At 36.5% G+C, this 18,999-nt stretch overlaps 1 protein-coding gene across 1 annotated transcript in view; it reads right to left on the bottom strand.

Annotated features, from left to right (window-relative positions):
• Positions 1-1,212: 1,212 nt before the first annotated feature.
• The window catches only part of GDPD1 (glycerophosphodiester phosphodiesterase domain containing 1), a 44,419-nt gene continuing 26,632 nt past the window's right edge, over positions 1,213-18,999 (bottom strand). Inside the window, 7 exon segments of the mRNA XM_032615042.1 lie at positions 1,213-1,919; positions 2,315-2,366; positions 4,134-4,193; positions 7,063-7,196; positions 11,177-11,266; positions 11,781-11,899; positions 18,492-18,537. Of these exon segments, the coding sequence (XP_032470933.1) occupies positions 1,797-1,919; positions 2,315-2,366; positions 4,134-4,193; positions 7,063-7,196; positions 11,177-11,266; positions 11,781-11,899; positions 18,492-18,537 (624 nt within the window). The 3' untranslated portion in view covers positions 1,213-1,796.

Genomic DNA, 18,999 nt, shown 5'->3' with positions numbered 1-18,999 from the left:
TCCCATCTTTTGGCAATGCCTAGCAATATCTCTCTGAAAATGAAAGGGTATCTAACCTCTTTTAAAACGTGATGCCCCAATCAGAAAAGCAATATTCAGATGTTATCTGATAACTCTCTTGTTATAGATACTATACTTTTATTAAATGAATTGAAGTCACCTTGACTATAAAATCATCAAACTTTTAAAACATGACTTTCTAAACATCTTTACCATGCTGGGTACTTTATCTTCTACTGATTGACACAAAATATATGCTTGCCCTATAATATGAACTGCATCATAACTGAATCATAACAAAGCAAAAGTTGGAAAGGGGAAATTGCAAAAAGAATTATATCAAAGATGATCAAAAAGATCTCTAGCAACTATAATCATAAATTACTATAAGCGAAAGTGAAAATGATGGACTTAATGGATTATCTGCCCAAGTTATTTACTCAAATACCAAGCGGCAATTTCTTTACCATAAAAGCGTTTCTATATTTTATTTTCCTTACACTAGAGAGAAGTCTCAGGTGTATTTAGTTACACTATCAATTTACCATCTCATTAAATTCTGAAAAAAAATTATAAAGCATATTTGGAATTATGACTGCAAAACAAAAACACCACCAATGAAGAACCCTTATTTTGTTTCTGAAAATTTTATTTCAGTTTAAACAAAAAAACAAATGTCATTTATGTCATCCAGGTGGGAGAGTATGATCATCCATTGTAGCTGTTAGCTGGCAAACTTCAAATGTTCCAGATGATACTTACCTCCCAGAGAGATAACGAAAATAAGTCAAAAAGATTAGAAACAGATTTACATGAAGTCACGTCAGAAAATCTGAGAAAGTGATGCCTAATGCTTTGAGAAATTCTGTTTCCACTAATACTCAGAAGAATAGGTTCTTAAAGATCAGGAGGAGGTGGCTTATACTATTGTTTTAGACACAGTGATACGCACTTTCATCAGTTTCATATGACTGTTAGGATTCAAGATGTTATTTAAAATCTAGATGTAGGTCCAGACAGTTAGTCATTGCCAACAATGGAAAATGTACATTTCTTTAGAGGAAACAAAAATGTGACTATTTGCATCTTGTCTTAATTTACAATTAAGTCCAATTTTAATGTTTACAAAAAACAAAAAGACACAGTAGCTTTGTTACATACCTGAAAAAGATTCCAAATAGAATGTCCCTATTGACAACCGCAACCAAGAAATTCGAATTTAGTCTACAGATTTTATTTCTGATTATGTAATAAACTTTCAGTTATTTCTTTGAGTCTGCTTTCTGCTAACAATATTCAACTTGTCAGATAATTACATCACTGATTTCTGAGCTCTCCTTTCACTGTATTTTTCCCCTTTAACTAAGATGTACCTAGAAATAAGAAGACAACTCGGATAGCTGTAATGGCCTTCAATAATTCTGTCTTACTAATTAGTTAATCTTATTCCAGTGAAGACTAATGTCAAATTTATCCAATAGTCTTTGATTTCAGAATTACTATAATAGTAGAATACTGCATCATATACAGAAATCTTGATCGATAATCTTCTACTTACATCTCATAACCAGTTTTCTTTCTAAACAAACTATTTACAAATGTAAAATACGCAATATTGTTTAAAATAGATATACAATATATAGTTTCTACACTCTCAGACAGGCTTAAAAATGAGGTAATAAACACTTAACTGATTAAACCTTTTACCATTCCAGAAATGGCTTAGGGAAATAATAACAATTTTTTTTCTTAAGTCTTTTCATGTTTTCTTTGAATGCTTCTGAGTACCTCCTTTTCTATTCTGAAAAATTATGTAAAAAGTCCTTAAGTTTTGTTGGATAGTCTGTCATCACCCCAGTTGCTCCCAAATCAAAAGCTCTTTTGTATTCCTGCTCTTCATTTAATACCCAAACATACACCTGAAAATTAGAAACATGAGAAATATGAGAAGAAATGTTAAAATAGAAAATTATTTTTATGGTAGCATTTATCCACTACAATCTCAGCACACTTAAAAATAACCTGCAATTTTAAGAAATCGTTGACCCCTTTAAACAAATTCCACTTTGCTCACTAAATATGACTGTCCCACCTCTCGGCTTCAGCTATTCTCACCAATACATAGGTGAATTCTGAAATACCAATACTTTCTTGTTAACTGTAAGGCAGAGCTTAAGGTCTTCATATGAGAACCAGTAAAGCAGCAGAAGCAGAGTCAGGACCATAGTAAGTTAGTTAAAAGTTCCTGCCCCTTAAACTTGTGTTAAACTGCTGAACTATGCTGTTTCTAAAATGCATCATTCCAAAAACTTACCTGAATGCCTCGGGCAGTGAGGTGGTCGAACAAAGCTTTTCTCATTAGTAGACTAGAAAAGAAAAGCACACAACAGATTTAGGTACTCCTTAGCCCTAAAGGAGCACTAAAATTAGTCCTCAGTCCTAACTTAGTCAATTTAAAGTTTATAATTCCTAGTTGAACTTAATCCCAACGTTTTGGCAATATAACCAACGGCCTCAAGCAATAATAGCTACTGTGGATGCATTTGTATCTTAACTGCTGAAACTCCTTTCTACTCCTTGCTGCCATTAGATCCCCAGGAGATGTATTCTTATTGAAGCAGCTCAGTGCATAAGGGGCTTCCTCACTTTCCTTGCTGGCACCATAATGAGAGTGAGAGATAACTGGGAAGTCGGTGTTCCTAACTTTCCAAGTTAAAATAAAGCAGTGAACTTGGGTCAAATTCTATAACATCACAGTCCATTTACAAAATGAATTAGTCTTTTGTGAGCTATCTTAGAAACTTAATGTCCAGGACTTCCCTGGTGGCGCAGTGGTTAAGAATCTGCCTGCCAATGCAGGGGACACGGGTTTGAGTCCTGGTCTGGGAAGATCCCACATGTCGCGGAGCAACTAAGCCCATGCGCCACAACTACTGAGCCTGCATGCCACAACTACTGGAGCCTGCATTCCTAGAGCCCGTGCTCTGCAACAAGAGAAGCCACCACAATGAGAAGCCCACCCAGCACAACTAAGAGTAGCCCCCGCTCACCACAACTACAGAAAGCCCCCATGCAGCAACAAAGACACAACACAGCCAAAATAAATAAATAAATAAATGTATATTAAAAAAAAAGAAACCTAATGTCCATTAATTACACTATCCTTCATATAGGAAAAAAAAAGCATTTTTTTTTCAGTTCCAAATAACTAACTTAAAAATGAATTTTTAGAATACAAATCACTTGAGCAAGATGGGAACTTACTGTACTGAAAAGCTACACATACTATTTCTATTCTGTTTATGTCTATTAGAATGATTAAGTAACAGAAACTAAAAATCATATGCATTTAACACCAATTAAAAATGCATCCTTAAAAACTAGAAATTAAATCAGGAATACAGCAGAAAAGAAGAAACCCTGTGGCACAGAGAAAAGATACAACTAGTTTTCCAACTCTATGAAAGAGGAGCTAGTGATAAAAGGTTGTGATTTATGACTTAAGCATTCAAGGTTCCACTTTAAAGCAAAGTATAGCACAATAACTTTGTGGGTTTTACCTAACATTAAACTCAACATGTCTTAGAATTTAACGCATTTTATCTAAAGTAGATGCCCACCATATAGACAGGGCTTCCTTTTTGCTGTTAAGTCTCGCTGCAGATTTTCCTGAGAGATGTGCCATTAGTCAATATACACTCTTACATATATTGCATTGCTATACACACTTCTTTTCACTGTATTTTTGACTGCAGGCTCGTGGATATATAGTAGCAGAGCCGGGATATATACCCATCCCCTCTACTTAGTCACTAAGTAGAGGGGATGGGTATATATCCCGGCTCTGCTACTAACCAGCTACATAACGCCAAGTACTGTAAATCATCTAACTTCGGGTAGGTGGGTGCTCAGTTTTCTCCTGAGTTTGATGAGATTATCTCTCAATTCTTCTTAAGGTTTTGTGACTAGCAATTAAGCTAGTTCTAAATGATTCATACATCATCCATTTGTATAGTAGATGTTCAACACATCCCTGTCACAAATTACATGTAGAAAGCCTGCTCTAAATTATAAGCATCGTATTTAATAGAGTTAAAGCAATAATTTGTATATCAAGAAACTAAAATTCTTACATATCAGAAAGCCAGATGAGAAACTTTTGACTTCTGGACATGGTGTGTGGTTCTTTTAGCCTGAGGCAAAATAAAATTTAAATCATAAATTAGAAACACAGGAATATATCAGTGTGATAAAATAAAACAAGTACAAAAACAAAAAGAGTGCCTTGTCTGCACTTAGTATATGTTTAAAAAATATTTGGAAAAGGGCAAAAATAAGTTCAAACAAAGCCCATTTGGGTTTTCTATTTTCATTGATTTCAAGCTAATTTTTGGTTACCACAATTCAAAGGTTAAAATTAATAAGTTATCTTTCCAGAGACCCTGGGTGCCCAGAACTCATGTCTCTTCTCTTTTCTGGTGAAGCCTCTTTCTTTTGCTTTGTCTGCTGTAATTTTGTTATGTAGTAGATTTAAACACACAACCAAACTTTACTATGGATTAAAAGATATTTGGGGTAAAAATGAGACTAAAAAAACCCTAAAGGCATTTTTTTCTTTCACTTTCAATGTTTTAAGACCTAGGCCCTGTCCTTTTAAAATATCTCTCCTACTGAAAGAGTATACATGACTTTTAGACCTAAGCTGAGCTCCTTCTTCAACCTCTTTGATGCCTAGAGCAGCACCTGTGTCATTAACTCTGGGTTGTGTCCAGAGACATCTCTGATTAGTCAGTCTCTCTACTACGAAGATTCCTCAGCTTCTTTCTAAGTTAAACAGCACAGAGTGATTTTTATTCTCCCCAGATCTTCATTTCTTATTTCCTTTCTAACTCCTATCTGCACTAAATTCATTTTTTAAAAAATAAATTTATTTATTTTTATTTTTGGCTGGGTAGGGTCTTCGTTGCTGCGCGCAGGCTTTCTCTAGTTGCGGCGAGCAGGGGCTACTCCTCGTTGCGGTGCGCGGCCTCTCATTGTCATGGCTTCTCTTGTTGCAGAGCACAGGCTCTAGGCGCGCAGGCTTCAGTAGTTGTGGCACATGGGCTTAATAGTTGTAGCTCACGGGCTCTAGAGCACAGGCTCAGCAGCTGTGGTGCATGGGCCTAGTTGCTCCGTGACATGTGGGATCTTCCTGGGCCAGGGATCAAACCCACGTCCCCTGCATTGGCAGGCAGACTCTCAACCACTGCACCACCAGGGAAGCCCACTAATTTCATTTTTTGTCTTTTTCTCTGAATTCAGTTTTAATTTGAAGCTCTCTAAATAAACTCCTCTTTTCCCACTAACTTTAGCCCAGGTAGAAGGTCCTGATTGCAATTTCAGGAATTCCAAGAATTTAATAACTCAAAATACTAGTTATTGACAACAAATGGTTATGTTGTCTTAGGAAGTACCGTCTTTCATTAAAAAAAATAATAGGGACTTCCTTGGTGGCGCAGTGGTTAAGAATCTGCCTGCCAATGCAGGGAACACGGGCTCTATCCCTGGTCCAGGAAGAGCCCACATGCTGCGGAGCAACTAAGCCCGTGAACCACAACTACTGAGCCTGTGCTCTAGAGCCGCGAGCCACAACTACCGAGCCCCCGAGCCACAACTACTGAAGCCCACGTGCTCTAGGACTTGTGCTCCGCAACAAGAGAAGCCACCGCAATGAGAAGCCCGCACACCGCAACGAAGAGTAGCCCCTGCTTGCCGAAACTAGAGAAAGCCTGCGCGCAGCAACGAAGACCCAATGCAGCCAAAAATAAATTTTTAAAAATAATAATAATAAAATATACAAACACATAATATCCTACCAGTGTCTTAATCCATAATCATTTTTTAGAGAAAAAAATTAATTCTATGAAGCTTGTTCATAGGTCTATTTTTTAATAATATTTGCTTCTAAAAGGAACACATGGAGATGATCTAGAGAGCACAACAGTACACTCTTGACCAGAGGAAAGCTAAGTACTTTAGGAATAAATGGTTAGGAATTATTTTAATCTAACAAACAAAAATGGTTTGTTTGTAGACAAGAATGATTTCTGCTGTTTTGTTTCAGAAACAGCTACAAACACTGCTAGTAAATGTAATTGGGAATAGATAAAATAAACATACTCATAACTAACAAACTCAAACTGGAAGACAAGCATGAAACATAGATGCTGAGTACAGGGGTACTGATCACCTTGTTTCTCTTAATGATATTTCCTAATGACTTATGTACTAATGTTCAGCTTGATTTTTTTTGAAGTTCTGTGGGGATGAAAAGAGTTTCCATGCAGGTGAAGTCACATTTAAATGATCTCAGAAGCTCTGAATTCCTTTGTCATGGCTCGGTTATTATTAGAAATGTATAGCTAGGAATGACATTATACGAGTAGGGGATTGTGAGATGAAGCTCTCTAATAATAATGATAAAGATAATTTAACAATAAAAGTTATCATTTATTGACTGCTTATTATTTGCCAGGCAAGGCTAAGTGTTTTATATATTTTTATCTTTGTAGTAAATTAGTGTGTGAAAAGCAAGGCTTTATACCCAGCAGAGAAATTACATAAATATGGAATTACATAAATATGTTAGTTTTATAAAAACTAACTCTATCCTATTCTTTCTCCCATCTCCAGAGGTTTTTTTGCATTGTTGTTGTTGTGGTGGTGGTGGTGATTTAATACTAGTGGTGAATTTGGAGCTTAATGGAATTTCAGCTGGGTATAGTTGTCAATCAAGCAGAAGGAAGTAAGGGAAGTTGGAGGGCAATTGCTATTAGATGTTTCAATGATTAAGCTCAATTCTTTTTACCTGACTTCTGAGTACACAGGCACTGAAAGTCATTGTTACCTGAAATGGGTCAGGTAAATACTTTAAAACCTTTATTATTCATTTTAGAGAATGAATCTTAATTATATCAAATATGGAAATAACTAGAGCAATCTATTCTTTATCATTGATATCAACAAGTCTTCGTCTTAGTTTTCCTGTAATTGAGAATTGATGAAAACAGGGTAACCACTTACTTCAGTATGATAGAAGGCATTGGGATTTCAAAAAACTGTTCTCGAATGGGCACAAAGGGCAAGAGGCCAGTGAAGAACAGGCCAAGAATGAGCAGAACACGTTGTAAACTGAAGAGTATAGGAATTTCTGAATTCTAAAAGACACAAACAATATTGTTCAAATAAAGAGGTTTATTTCACAACCTTCAAAATTTCCCAAGACATCTGTTAAAAGTACTCCCTGAATTATCACTATCCATTTCTAACACACCACACTTAGAAATGACTAGTCCTTGACAAATGGCTCAGGAGCTATCTTGGAGGCCTATAGTATTAATTGATACTCAAGTTTCTCTATTCTCTACTCTCTGCTTTTGCAATACCATTTCTGTCTGTTACTGCTTGTCCTTATCAGTAGAGGTTAAACATACCAAGTTTAATGGAACAAGATAAAGAAATAAAATATTCAGTAACCTTCTACATATTCAATAACCATATATATAATAAATTTTTAAAAAGTATATGATACAGATATGAATATAGATATATATTAATGGTGTTGAAAATATGACCTTTCAGCTACATATACATATTTTCAAATGTAAATAGGACTTTGTAAACTAGTCCAAGATTCTAACCACCCTTCTAAGTTTCTATTACAAAATGTGTTCATCAAGATCCCCAAACCCTTCAACTGCAAGCTTCATATATATGTGAACTCTTTTCATCTTGCAAAACTGAAACTCTGTACCCAGTAAACAGCTCCCCATACCCGCCTCCTCCAGCTCCTCCTATGTCTGTCTTTAAAACAAATAAACATTATAATAAATTTGAATATTTCTGAATAAAAGTAACATATTGAAAAAATCATGCAAAAACATAATTTATTTTCAATATTAGCTCTAAATTACCTACGTCTTTATTTTTTAAAAATGGAGTAAATAAGTTTGAGGACTTCTTTTTTTTTTTTTTTTTTTTTTTTTGAGGACTTCTTTTGCTCCTAAGTTCACATGCTGCTTTGTAATATTTTCAGTTTATTTATATACAGGTGTTCCAGCTGCAACACAGTATACAAGTCCCTGAAAAGAACTTTGATTTATGCAAATTCATACACTAAGAATAACAGAGCTCATAGGAGGAAATAGGGCTAGGGGCTGACCCTCAAAACTTATGCAACTTTGGAACCAGAGAACTAAAAACAGTAACTGGTACCTCTGGAGAGCCATGCAAGGTCACTGGTAGGAGAGGGCTAGGAGCGGTATGCTGGCATACCGCTGGCATAATAACTGGTTGTCCCTGTATTCAGTTAGAATATCTGGAATGGCACCCAGGCATTAGTATTTTTTGAAACAATTCCGGTAATTCCAATACACAGCCAAGGATAAAAACAACTGCATTAAGTAGGAGTGAATAAAAAGTCATTAGATGAGAATAAGTGCCACATATTTTTCCCAGCACCACTGTGTCCCCCACTTTCTTTTATTTTTATATTCTTAGTTTCTAGCATCTGGGAATTAAAGAGCTAATATGAAATTCTCATAAATCATACTTTAAGAATTGTAAAAGATACATGACTTAATTATATAGCATGTTCATAATACGAATGACAATTATTGTTGAGACATTCTTACTGCGGTGTTTGAAAATTGCTGCTGAAAATTTTGGAGTTTTTAAATTCTAAAATGACAGAAAGCCAGAGGCTTCTAGAAAAGTATGTGAATCAAGGGAAAAGTTCTGTGATTCTGGACCAAAAGTGAACTTACTTTTAATTTTGAAATAATTATAGAGTCACAGGAAGTTATAAAAATACAGTAGAGGGCTTCCCTGGTGGCGCAGTGGTTGAGAGTCCGCCTGCCGATGCAGGGGACACGGGTTCGTGCCCTGGTCCGGGAAGATCCCACATGCCACGGAGCGGCTGGGCCCGTGAGCCATGGCCGCTGAGCCTGCGCGTCCGGAGCCTGTGCTCCGCAATGGGAGAGGCCACAGCAGTGAGAGGCCCGCATACGGCAAAAAAAAAAAAAAAAAATACAGTAGAGTCTTGTATATCCTTAACCCAGCTGCCCCAAATGGTAAAATTTGATGTAGCCAGATGTATCAAAACCAGGAATTGACACTGATATATTACTGTTAGTTAGACTGTAGACCTTATTCGGTTTTCACCATTTTTAAAACCTGTGCTCATTTGTGCATGTGTATATAGTTCGATGCAATTTTAACCCATGTATAGATCTGTGTAACCTCCACCACAATCAAGGTACAGAACTGTTCCATCACCACACAGAAACTCCCTCCTGCTACTTCTTTGTATTTGCACCCACACCCAGTCCCTGTCTTCTGGGAGCCACGAATCTGCTCTACATGTCTGTAGTCTTGAGAATGTTATATAAATGTAATCATATAACCATTTGAGGTTAATTTTTTTCACTAAGCAAAATGCCTTCTAGGACCATCCAGGTTGTTGCATGTGCCAGTAATTCATTCCCCGTTACTGCTGAATAGTATTACATTGTATGGATGTGTTAGCTTGTTCAGCCACGTACTCACTGAAGGGCATTTGGCTCATTTCTAGGCTTTTGGTATTGTGAATAAATCTGCTATAAACATTCATGTATAGGTTTTTGTGTGCATAGTTTTCATTTTTCTGAGATAAATGCCCAAGAGTAAGATTGCTGGTTAATATGATAAGTATATGCTTAGTTTTGTAAGAAACTACCCAGCTAATTAAGAGAGTGGCTGTTCTATTTTACATTCCCACCAGCAGCGCAGGTGAGATCCAGTTTGTCCTCTTCTTCTCTAGCATTTGCTATTATCACTATTTTTTAATTTGAAAAAATTTTTTGAATGATGTAAAAAGATCAACCGGTCATGAAGCCTCCAGTATACTATCTCCCTTCTAATGACATGTGAAAATATTATCAGACAATGGTTATGGAAGTCTCAGTCCTAAATTGTTGGAGACCTGAAGCCACTCAGCCCATTGATTATTCTGTTCTCTCCTTTTGTACACAGATACCTTGGGATCTCACAGAGCCTGCTGCACATAAATAAAACTTACTTGCCTTAATGAGAGCCTCATTACTTTTAATTGTACTTTTAATTGTAATGGTTCTTGAATCTATGCTTTTGCCTTCTTTGCTAGGAAGGAACGCCTTCTCAAAAGAATTCTTTGTATTTTTTTTTTTTTTTTTTTTTTTTGCGGTACGTGGGCCTCTCACTGTTGTGGCCTCTCCCACTGCGGAGCACAGGCTCTGGACGCGCAGGCTCAGCGGCCACGGCTCACGGGCCCAGCCGCTCCGCAGCATGTGTGTGGGATCTTCCCAGACCGGGGCACGAACCTGCGTCCCCTGCATCGGCAGACGGACTCTCAACCACTGCGCCACCAGGGAAGCCCGGATTCTTTGTATTTTAGAATTACTACTTGTGTCATGATATTCCTTCTGCACTATCACTTGTATTCTGAAAGAGAATCTTCAGTGTTTAAGGTCTTTTAACACTTTGAATTTCAAATCCTCTTAGCTGATTATATAGCTAAATTTGCTTATAGAGCCTTAGTGTACCATTTCAAACTATATCAACGTAATTTTTTATAGATATATTTTCTTCAAACAGAAAAATTTCAGTTGGTGGATGGCCCTACTTTTATATACTACCTGAAAATCATGTTAATTTAATTAATTCTATTTGGGAGGTACGGTAAAGAAAGCTTGAGCTATAGAGTTGAAGGACTAAATACTTTCCTTCATTCAAAATTACACAAAAAATTTTGATTAACTAACAAACAAAAACTAGACACTAAAACATAGATATCATATTTTGTTTTATAGTATACATAATAAAATTAATAAAATGTTGGCAAACAACTAATATTACCATGTGAAAATAATAATTCTGTGAGCCAGTCCAATTATATTGAACTTAAATTGCAAGGTCCACTATCTCTACTAAATCCATTATCTATAAATTCATCATCTTTATTCGTAAATTTCTGGTTAGTTGCTTCCATCCAGTACCGTCTGCCTTTGCATCAAGGCTATGAAATAAAGATATTAAAAAAATTATTACTGTATTTACTTAACATTTAAAGATACACAACAGCAACAAAAATAGATCATTCTGTATCATTTATGAAGCTTACCTCTTTGTAGCACTTTTCTACAATTTCATAACTGGCATTACCCCACACTGTTATGTGTTCTCGTCTGTACTGCTTCACCAACTCTGAAACCTACATGTGAAAATTCAAAATTTTATGCATGTGCCTATTTGTAAATCCACTTACATGATTTCACTTAAAAAATGGATTACAACTGACTATCTGCCAGTGTATACTATAAAATTTTGGAAGAACTGATACACAAATTCAGATTATTTTATAAAGTACAAGAAATTACATTTTACCATTATATGATTTATTTAATAGAATACAACTGTTTAGTAATTTGCTATAAACTAAGTACAAGTGAAACAAGTGAAACTAGAAGTTAATTAGGTAAATGCCAGAGCGATGGGTTCACAGAAGCTCGCTTTTATCCATGCCTGCGACATGACAAGTCACTCTGAAACAGACTTTCCTACAGTACAGTGATGTCTTCTACCAGGGCAGTATTTGAAACAATACTGATCCCTAGAGTATCACATTTCCTTGAACATTATCAATCTATGCAGGCACCTACTCTAGCCTTATTTAGTTTGGATGAAATCGGATGCAACACACTCAGAGGACACAATGCCTTAAGTACCTTCTTAATCAGCAAATTGTTGTTGACTTTGATATCGATGTTAATAGGAGTGTTAGGAAAGGCCTCAAAAACTTCCTTCAGTAATGGAATTCGGTTATCTTTTCCTTCACACTGGCATGCTGAGAAAGCAAGATTTTTAAATGTATTTTTAAAAGATAACTTACAGTTTTTTGATGATTAGAAAAGTTATAGTATGTAGTCATAGTAGGACACTTACAAAATGATGAAAAATATAAAGAAGAAAAGAAAAATCGTCTAAAAATCCAACAACTTAGATAAAACCATTGTGATCATTTGGTGTATCTTCTCTCCTCTTTTCTTCCTATGCATAATCTAATTAGAGTTATAATATAGGGTCCCTTCAGATTTTAAGCTGATTTTTCCACATAAGTAAAAATAAGTATTGCATGTTAATATGCTATATTTATGATTATGATTAAAATTTTTTTCCATTAAATTTTTTGAGATAACTGTAGATTCACATGCAGTTGTAAGAAATAATACAGAGATCTGTGCAGGCTTTACCCAGATTCCCCAATGGTAACCTCTTGCAAAACTACAGTACAATATCATGACCATGATATTGACATTGATATAATCCACTGATCCTATTCTGTAATTATTATTTAAAAAGGTTTTAAAATACTCCACTGAGTAGCTATACAACAATTTAATTTTTAAAATTTAACCATTCCCCTTGAAGGGGAACATAGTTTGCCCCTGCAAAATATGCCATTTTGGCATAAGGATTATTTTGAAGTGAATGCAATTGAGAAGCAGCAGATACAAGAAAAGCTCTCTGCTCTTCCCCTATCTGCCTAAAAATAAGACTTAAATTATACAAAAATTAATCAACAGCAACCCTTGACCCTTGTCAGCACCAAAGGACTCTACATAACAAACTACTGACTAGCCTTTATCTTCCACTAATCCCCTATATATTTACCTGTCCACAATTTGCCACCCTGGACACTCAAAGTCCTTTTCCTTTGTCTTGTTACTTCTCTGAAAATTTATTGGGTTTTTTTTGTTTGTTTTGTATATTTGTTTAAGATGCTATATAAACTCAAGTTCTAGCCATGCCTTTGAAAAACTTATCCCTGAGTTTCTCCTATGACACATACATATTAATAAACTTCTGTTTTTCTCTTGTTAATCTCTTTTTTTGTTACAGAGTCCAGCTGAGAACCTAAAAGGATAGAAGAAAAAAATTTTTTTCATCCCCTTGACCCTACTAGTGGATACTGAGATTGTTTCTAAAGTTTTGCTGTGACATCATCATTGAATTTTTCAGAGATTGAGAATATGTTTCGGCAAGGGAAATACATGCTAATCAGTAATGGGTTGAAGAATTATATCAATGCAGTTATTCAAAGAAAACTGAATCATGAAAAAATCAGAAGAGGATTTTAAACATTCTTTTTATTTCCTGAGGGTCATTTTCTTTATTCTTTCCCTAGTTCCTTTTGCCTCTAATCACTCTAATCACTAATCACATATAATATACTATACATACTATATAACGATTATAAAATTTCCCCTTCCACCTGAAACGTCAATTCCACTAATCTGTGAATAACAAAATGGTGAAAGATCCTTTATTTCATCTTCATTGTACAACAAATCAAAACAAAGAAGCATATCAAAAAAATGTAAATTAAATCCATGTCAGAAAACTTTTTTTTAATAAAGACTCATGTGAAAAGCAGGATGTGAATGGGGGAAAAAAAAAAGAAAAAATCTGTTACTGTTTTGTCTGTTCTGTATTCTATTCTTATTGCCTTTTTACTACCCCTTGTAATTCAGATAGGGCTCTGGGTCATTCTGATGGGACTGTCAATCATTTGGCTTTGCCTCCCTGGCCACAGAGAAAGCACATGACCTTTTAAACATAACAATATGGACCACAGGTGATGTTGTCTGAAATCCTCAGCTGAATGGATCATGTACTTTTGATGTTATCAGAGGTCCATCTTTATGTGGAGAAGGTGTGCCTGAGAACAAAGCTAACATCGATGAAAGTAGACCCAAGAAATGGAGATAAGAGACAAATTATTGCTTGAGCAACTGGAATCAGTTATGTTTGAAGGCATATAACCTCTAAACTTTTTAGTTTTGAGAAGAAATAAATTCTTTTCAATAAACTTTTCTTAAACTATCTTGAGGGCTTCCCTGGTGGAGCAGTGGTTAAGAATCCGCCTGCTAATGCAGGGTTACATGGGTTCGATCCCTGGTCTGGGAAGATCTCACATGCAGCGGAGCAACTAAGCCCATGCGCCACAACTACTGAGCCTGCGCTCTAGAGCCCACGAGCCACAACTACTGAGACCACGTGCCACAACGACTGAAGCCCACACACCTGGAGCCCGTGCTCCACAAGAGAAGCCACCGCAATGAGGAGCCCACATACCGCAACTAGAGAAAGCCCACGAGCAGCAACGACGGCCCAATGCAGCTAAAAATAAATAATTTTTTTAAAAAATCCAGATTAAAAAACATACAGCAAACTATCCTGAGATGGATGTCAAGTACTTAAAACTCAAAGAGTTTGGACTTAAACTACAGAATTGAACTATAAAACTTAATTTAAAATTATTTATTTATTTTTGTCTGCATTGGGTCTTCGTTGCTGCTCACAGGGTTTCTCTAGTTGCTTCGAGCAGGGCTACTCTTCATTGCGGTGTGTGGGCTTCTCATTGCAGTGGCTTCTCTTGTTGTGAGGCATGGGTTCTAGGCGCACAGGCTTCAGTAGTTGTGGCATACGGGCTCAGTAGTTGTGGCTTGCAGGCTCTAGAGCACAGGCTCAGTAGTTGTAGCACAGGGCTTTAGCTGCTTCACGGCATATGGGATCTTCCCGGAGCAGGGATCGAAGCCGTGTCACCCTGCATTGGCAGGCGGATTCTTAACCACTGCGCCACCAGGGAAGTCCCTGAACTATAAAAGTTAATTATTGTTAATACATAAAAATTTAGCTATTGGGACCTCCCTGGTGGCGCAGTGGTTAAGAATCCGCCTGCGTTCAAACCCTGGTCTGGGAAGATCCCACATGCCGTGAAGCAACTAAGCCATTGTGCCACAACTACTGAGGCTGCGCTCTAGATCCACGAGCCACAACTACTGAGCCCGAGTCCCAGAACTACTGAAGCCAGCGCACCTAGAACCTGTGATCCACAACAAGAGAAGCCACCGCAATGAGAAGCCTGCACACTGCAATGAAGAGTAGCCCCCTCTCACCGAAACTAGAGAAAGCCTACGCACAGCAATGAAGACCCACGCAGCCAAGAGTAAATAAATAAATAAATGTATATATTAAAAAAAAATTAGCTATTGTTTTTACCTACCTAGCATCCTTCCTTCCCTTGGAAAACTGCATCTCCTTCATTCCAAATTGTTCTGGTTGAGCTGTCAAAAACATGACCCACTCCCCACTTACTCTCACAGTAGGCATATGACCTAGGTCTGGCCAATCATAATAGCCTATCTCTCTGTCCACAGTGAATAGTTCAAGATGGACACATGATCCAAGTTGGGCCAATCAGTGTCTTTCTCTAGAACTTTTCCTTTCCCTGGGGTCACAGTACAGGCAGGATGTGAATTTACAGTTATCAGTGATCATGTTCCTGCCACATGGCCCAAATCCATAAGACCCAAGAGAAGCAGAACAATGGAATAAAGCCAGAAGAGTCCTTTTTTGTACCCAAGGATCCAAAAATGTTTAATATCAGATCCACCACATCTTAGAGAGTTAATGATAAAATATATGTCTTTTTTCCCCTTAAGCTAGTGTAAACTGGTTTCTGTTACATATAACCTAAAAAGTCTGAACATGACGTTCTATCTGCACAGTCCAATAGGGTAGCCACTAGCCACACAGGGCTATTTGAATTAAAATGAAATAAAATTTAAAATTCAGTTACGCAGGTGCACTAGCCACATTTCAAGAGCTTAGTAGTCACATGTGGCTATTGACTCTTGTATCAGACAGTGCAAGTGTAGAATATTTCTATCACTATAGAGAGCTCTATTCAGACGATGCGATTCTAGTTAAATAAAAATTTTGTTAGCTTATTAAGTGTGGAAAAATTAATTTTGCAGTCAAAAGAATTACCATGGGCAATAGCTATTCACACCCAAGCAAGATGTATGCAAGGATCAACCTAGAAAGAGATCAAACAGACAAAACTAACTCTGGAACAGCAAAATGACATATCACACAATAAGAATAATATTGCATCAAACAGTGGGGGAAATAAAAATGTGCTAAGAGGAAAATGTGTGCTAAAGTGATGTAAAGGTATTTAAATTAGATGACTTGGACAGCAGAGAGTATAGAAAAAGAGTTGGAGGAAGAAGTTGTCCCAGTATTGTTTTGGGCAGAGAATAACCAGCTGGGAAATACTACCAAAAGGGAAAGAGGAAAATAACAGGAAAATAAGAACGTTAGACTAGGAGTATGCCATAGGATGTGTTGGGTGATGGAACAAGTGAAGTAACTCTGGAGCATGCTAGAACTTTAAAACTTATCACCATAGTCAACTCTGATTATCCAAATTATGTATTTTCCATGAAAAAGAGGTTGCTTTCAAGTAAGCAGGATAGATAATAACAAACCCTTTGGTTAACACATTTTTACGTTCCTTCTTTAAGTTTCCTTTTTAATGTAGCCTGTGGCACATCGAAGCATCTCCTCTCACTGCCGCGGCCTCTCCCGCTGCGGAGCACAGGCTCCGGACGCGCAGGCCCAGCGGCCATGGCTCACGGGCCCAGCCGCTCCACGGCACGCGGGATCCTCCCGGACCGGGGCACGAACCCGCGCCCCCCCCGCATCGGCAGGCGGACACCCGACCACTGCGCCACCAGGGAAGCCCCGAAGCATATTTTAAACGAAAAAACTTAATTCTTCTCCAGTTAAGTTGTGAACCACAAAGAAAGCAAGAGGCCTGAAATTTGTATTCCTCTGAGAGTTGACTGACTCTCTCTCTCTCTCTCTCTCTCTCTCTCTCCTCCTCCTCCCTCCAGTATTTAAAGAAAACAAGAGTTCCAAGAAGGGGAATAGAAGAGTAAAAAAATGAACGACTTTCTGCCTAATCTGAGTCAAGTTTTTACAGTACTATATATTAGTCTGTTTCAGATGCAGTAAACTTCACATTGGAGGCATAGTCTTTAAGTTAATTATGATATGAGTTGAATACAATATGAACAAAAGTTAATTATTAAATTTGAGAGTATGTGGCATTGCCACTAATATGGGATTTGAAGAGATTCTGCAGAGAGGCAGTATAGATAGCTGAACACTGGCCTGGCAAGAAGACCTAGTTTCTGTCATTTATTTGTTGTACAACCTTAATCAAGTTCATTTACATCTTTAGGACACTGTCATTTATTTGTTGTACAACCTTAATCAAGTTCATTTACATCTTTAGGACTCTGTTTCCTTCCTGTAACAGGAGGAGACAGGATTAGATGGTTTCAAAGGTCTCTTCAAGTTCAAAACTTTTATGACTATGTGGTAGATATAAAACCAGGAAAAAAATTAAAATATATTTTTTTCTCAAAGCATCTCATAATCTTTGTGAGGCTTTGGCTTTGCTCTCTACAAAGGGAAAACTAGGAAAAACTTCACTTATGAAATTTTCTTAACCTTCCCAAGTCCACAACTGACACCAATATTGAATAGCTTTGCAAGTATAATCCTACTGATTATAAGAATAAAAGGTGTTTCCTCAAATCAATAAAAGCTTAATGATACTTATCTAGAAGGCAAAGTCAAACAAACATCAGATCGAAACGTCCCATAGAAATAACTGATGCAAACGGTTTTCTGATTTTTATCTGGCTTTCTAAGGTTTCTCAATCAAGGAGAAATTATACCAGCCAATTTTAAATTTAGCTCACAGAGCAGTTACAGTTCTTTTGAAAATTAATATCAATATATCCTTGGCTTAACCAAGGTTTCAACTATATGCAAGCCATACCAAGGACCATCACATGAGCATTTTGCACTTTTCCTGAGTTACATGTAAATCATTCAAAACATGAGGCTGAATTGTGAAGGTGAGGTAGCTCAGCACCTGTATCTTGAGGTTGTGTATTTTCCATCCTAACATGTTCCATCCTAACATAACTAACACATTGGGCCAAGGGACATATCTCTTTGTGCAAAATGTTCCCTCAAAAGAAAAAAAAAAAACTGCTATGCTGGTGATTAAAAAGTGAAGATGACTGAGAAATGGATGGTTTATTTGAGTAATGGAATACTCTTAATAATTTAAAATATGGAGTAGCTAAATAACACAGAATGAAAAAATTATAGAATCAGTAAGGATCTGAAAGGGGTCGCTTCAATTTATTTTCATTTATTCTTCTTATTTACGTTGGATTATGTACTACAAGTTATAGTAATATTCTAGAATTTGAAGCTTTAGAAGTATACAAGCTTTAGAAGTATGTGTTTCTTGTAATTAATATTCAGGCTTAAATGAACTGTATATAAATTTAGATAGAATGAGTCAGTTAAATCTTTGGGCATCATAATCTCAGGGTCAGATGACTATCAAGATTTCAGATTTGTAGGCCTGAGCAAACAAGCTTTGAGGGTAATACTTTTAGTTGGAACTTCTTATCACAAGATAATGCACATGTACTTCTAATTCTCAGCATAAATGAATACACTTTAGTGTAAATGTTTAATCTGCAAATGTAAATCATTACCTTTTTGAAATGAGACATCCAGTTTTCCAAGGTAAGGTGGGAGTTCCTTTAAAAGATATGACTGAAAAAAGTTAGCTCTCAAAAAATAAAAGTATTTTAGTGTCTTACATTAAGACATAAAGATTTGCTTCTTGAAAAACACAAAAATGAAACACTACAAATGTTTATATAGAAAACTCATTAGTAGAACATCCCCAACAGCAAACTGACCATATAATTACTTACTTTCATGACCTACAAGAAATCTGTACTGTCTAATATGGACCATTTGTCAATAATAAATACACAAAGATCTCAGTAGACAAATGTCAGGAATAGACAATTCAAAGGGGAAAAAAACATAAAGGAGAATCTTTAAACTCACTAATAAGCAAATGCTAATTAAAATTTAATCTAGCAAATTAGGAAATTCTTGGTATAATTATAATGCCCCTAGATGGTAAGGGTGTGGCAAACTTGGAATTCTTTTAATATCAGATATAAAAAATCTTTTAAACACTTTAAAAGA

This window comes from Phocoena sinus, chromosome 20, assembly GCF_008692025.1.
Source record: "Phocoena sinus isolate mPhoSin1 chromosome 20, mPhoSin1.pri, whole genome shotgun sequence".
Lineage (NCBI taxonomy): Eukaryota > Metazoa > Chordata > Mammalia > Artiodactyla > Phocoenidae > Phocoena > Phocoena sinus.
This window is presented reverse-complemented; position numbering and strand designations above follow the sequence as displayed.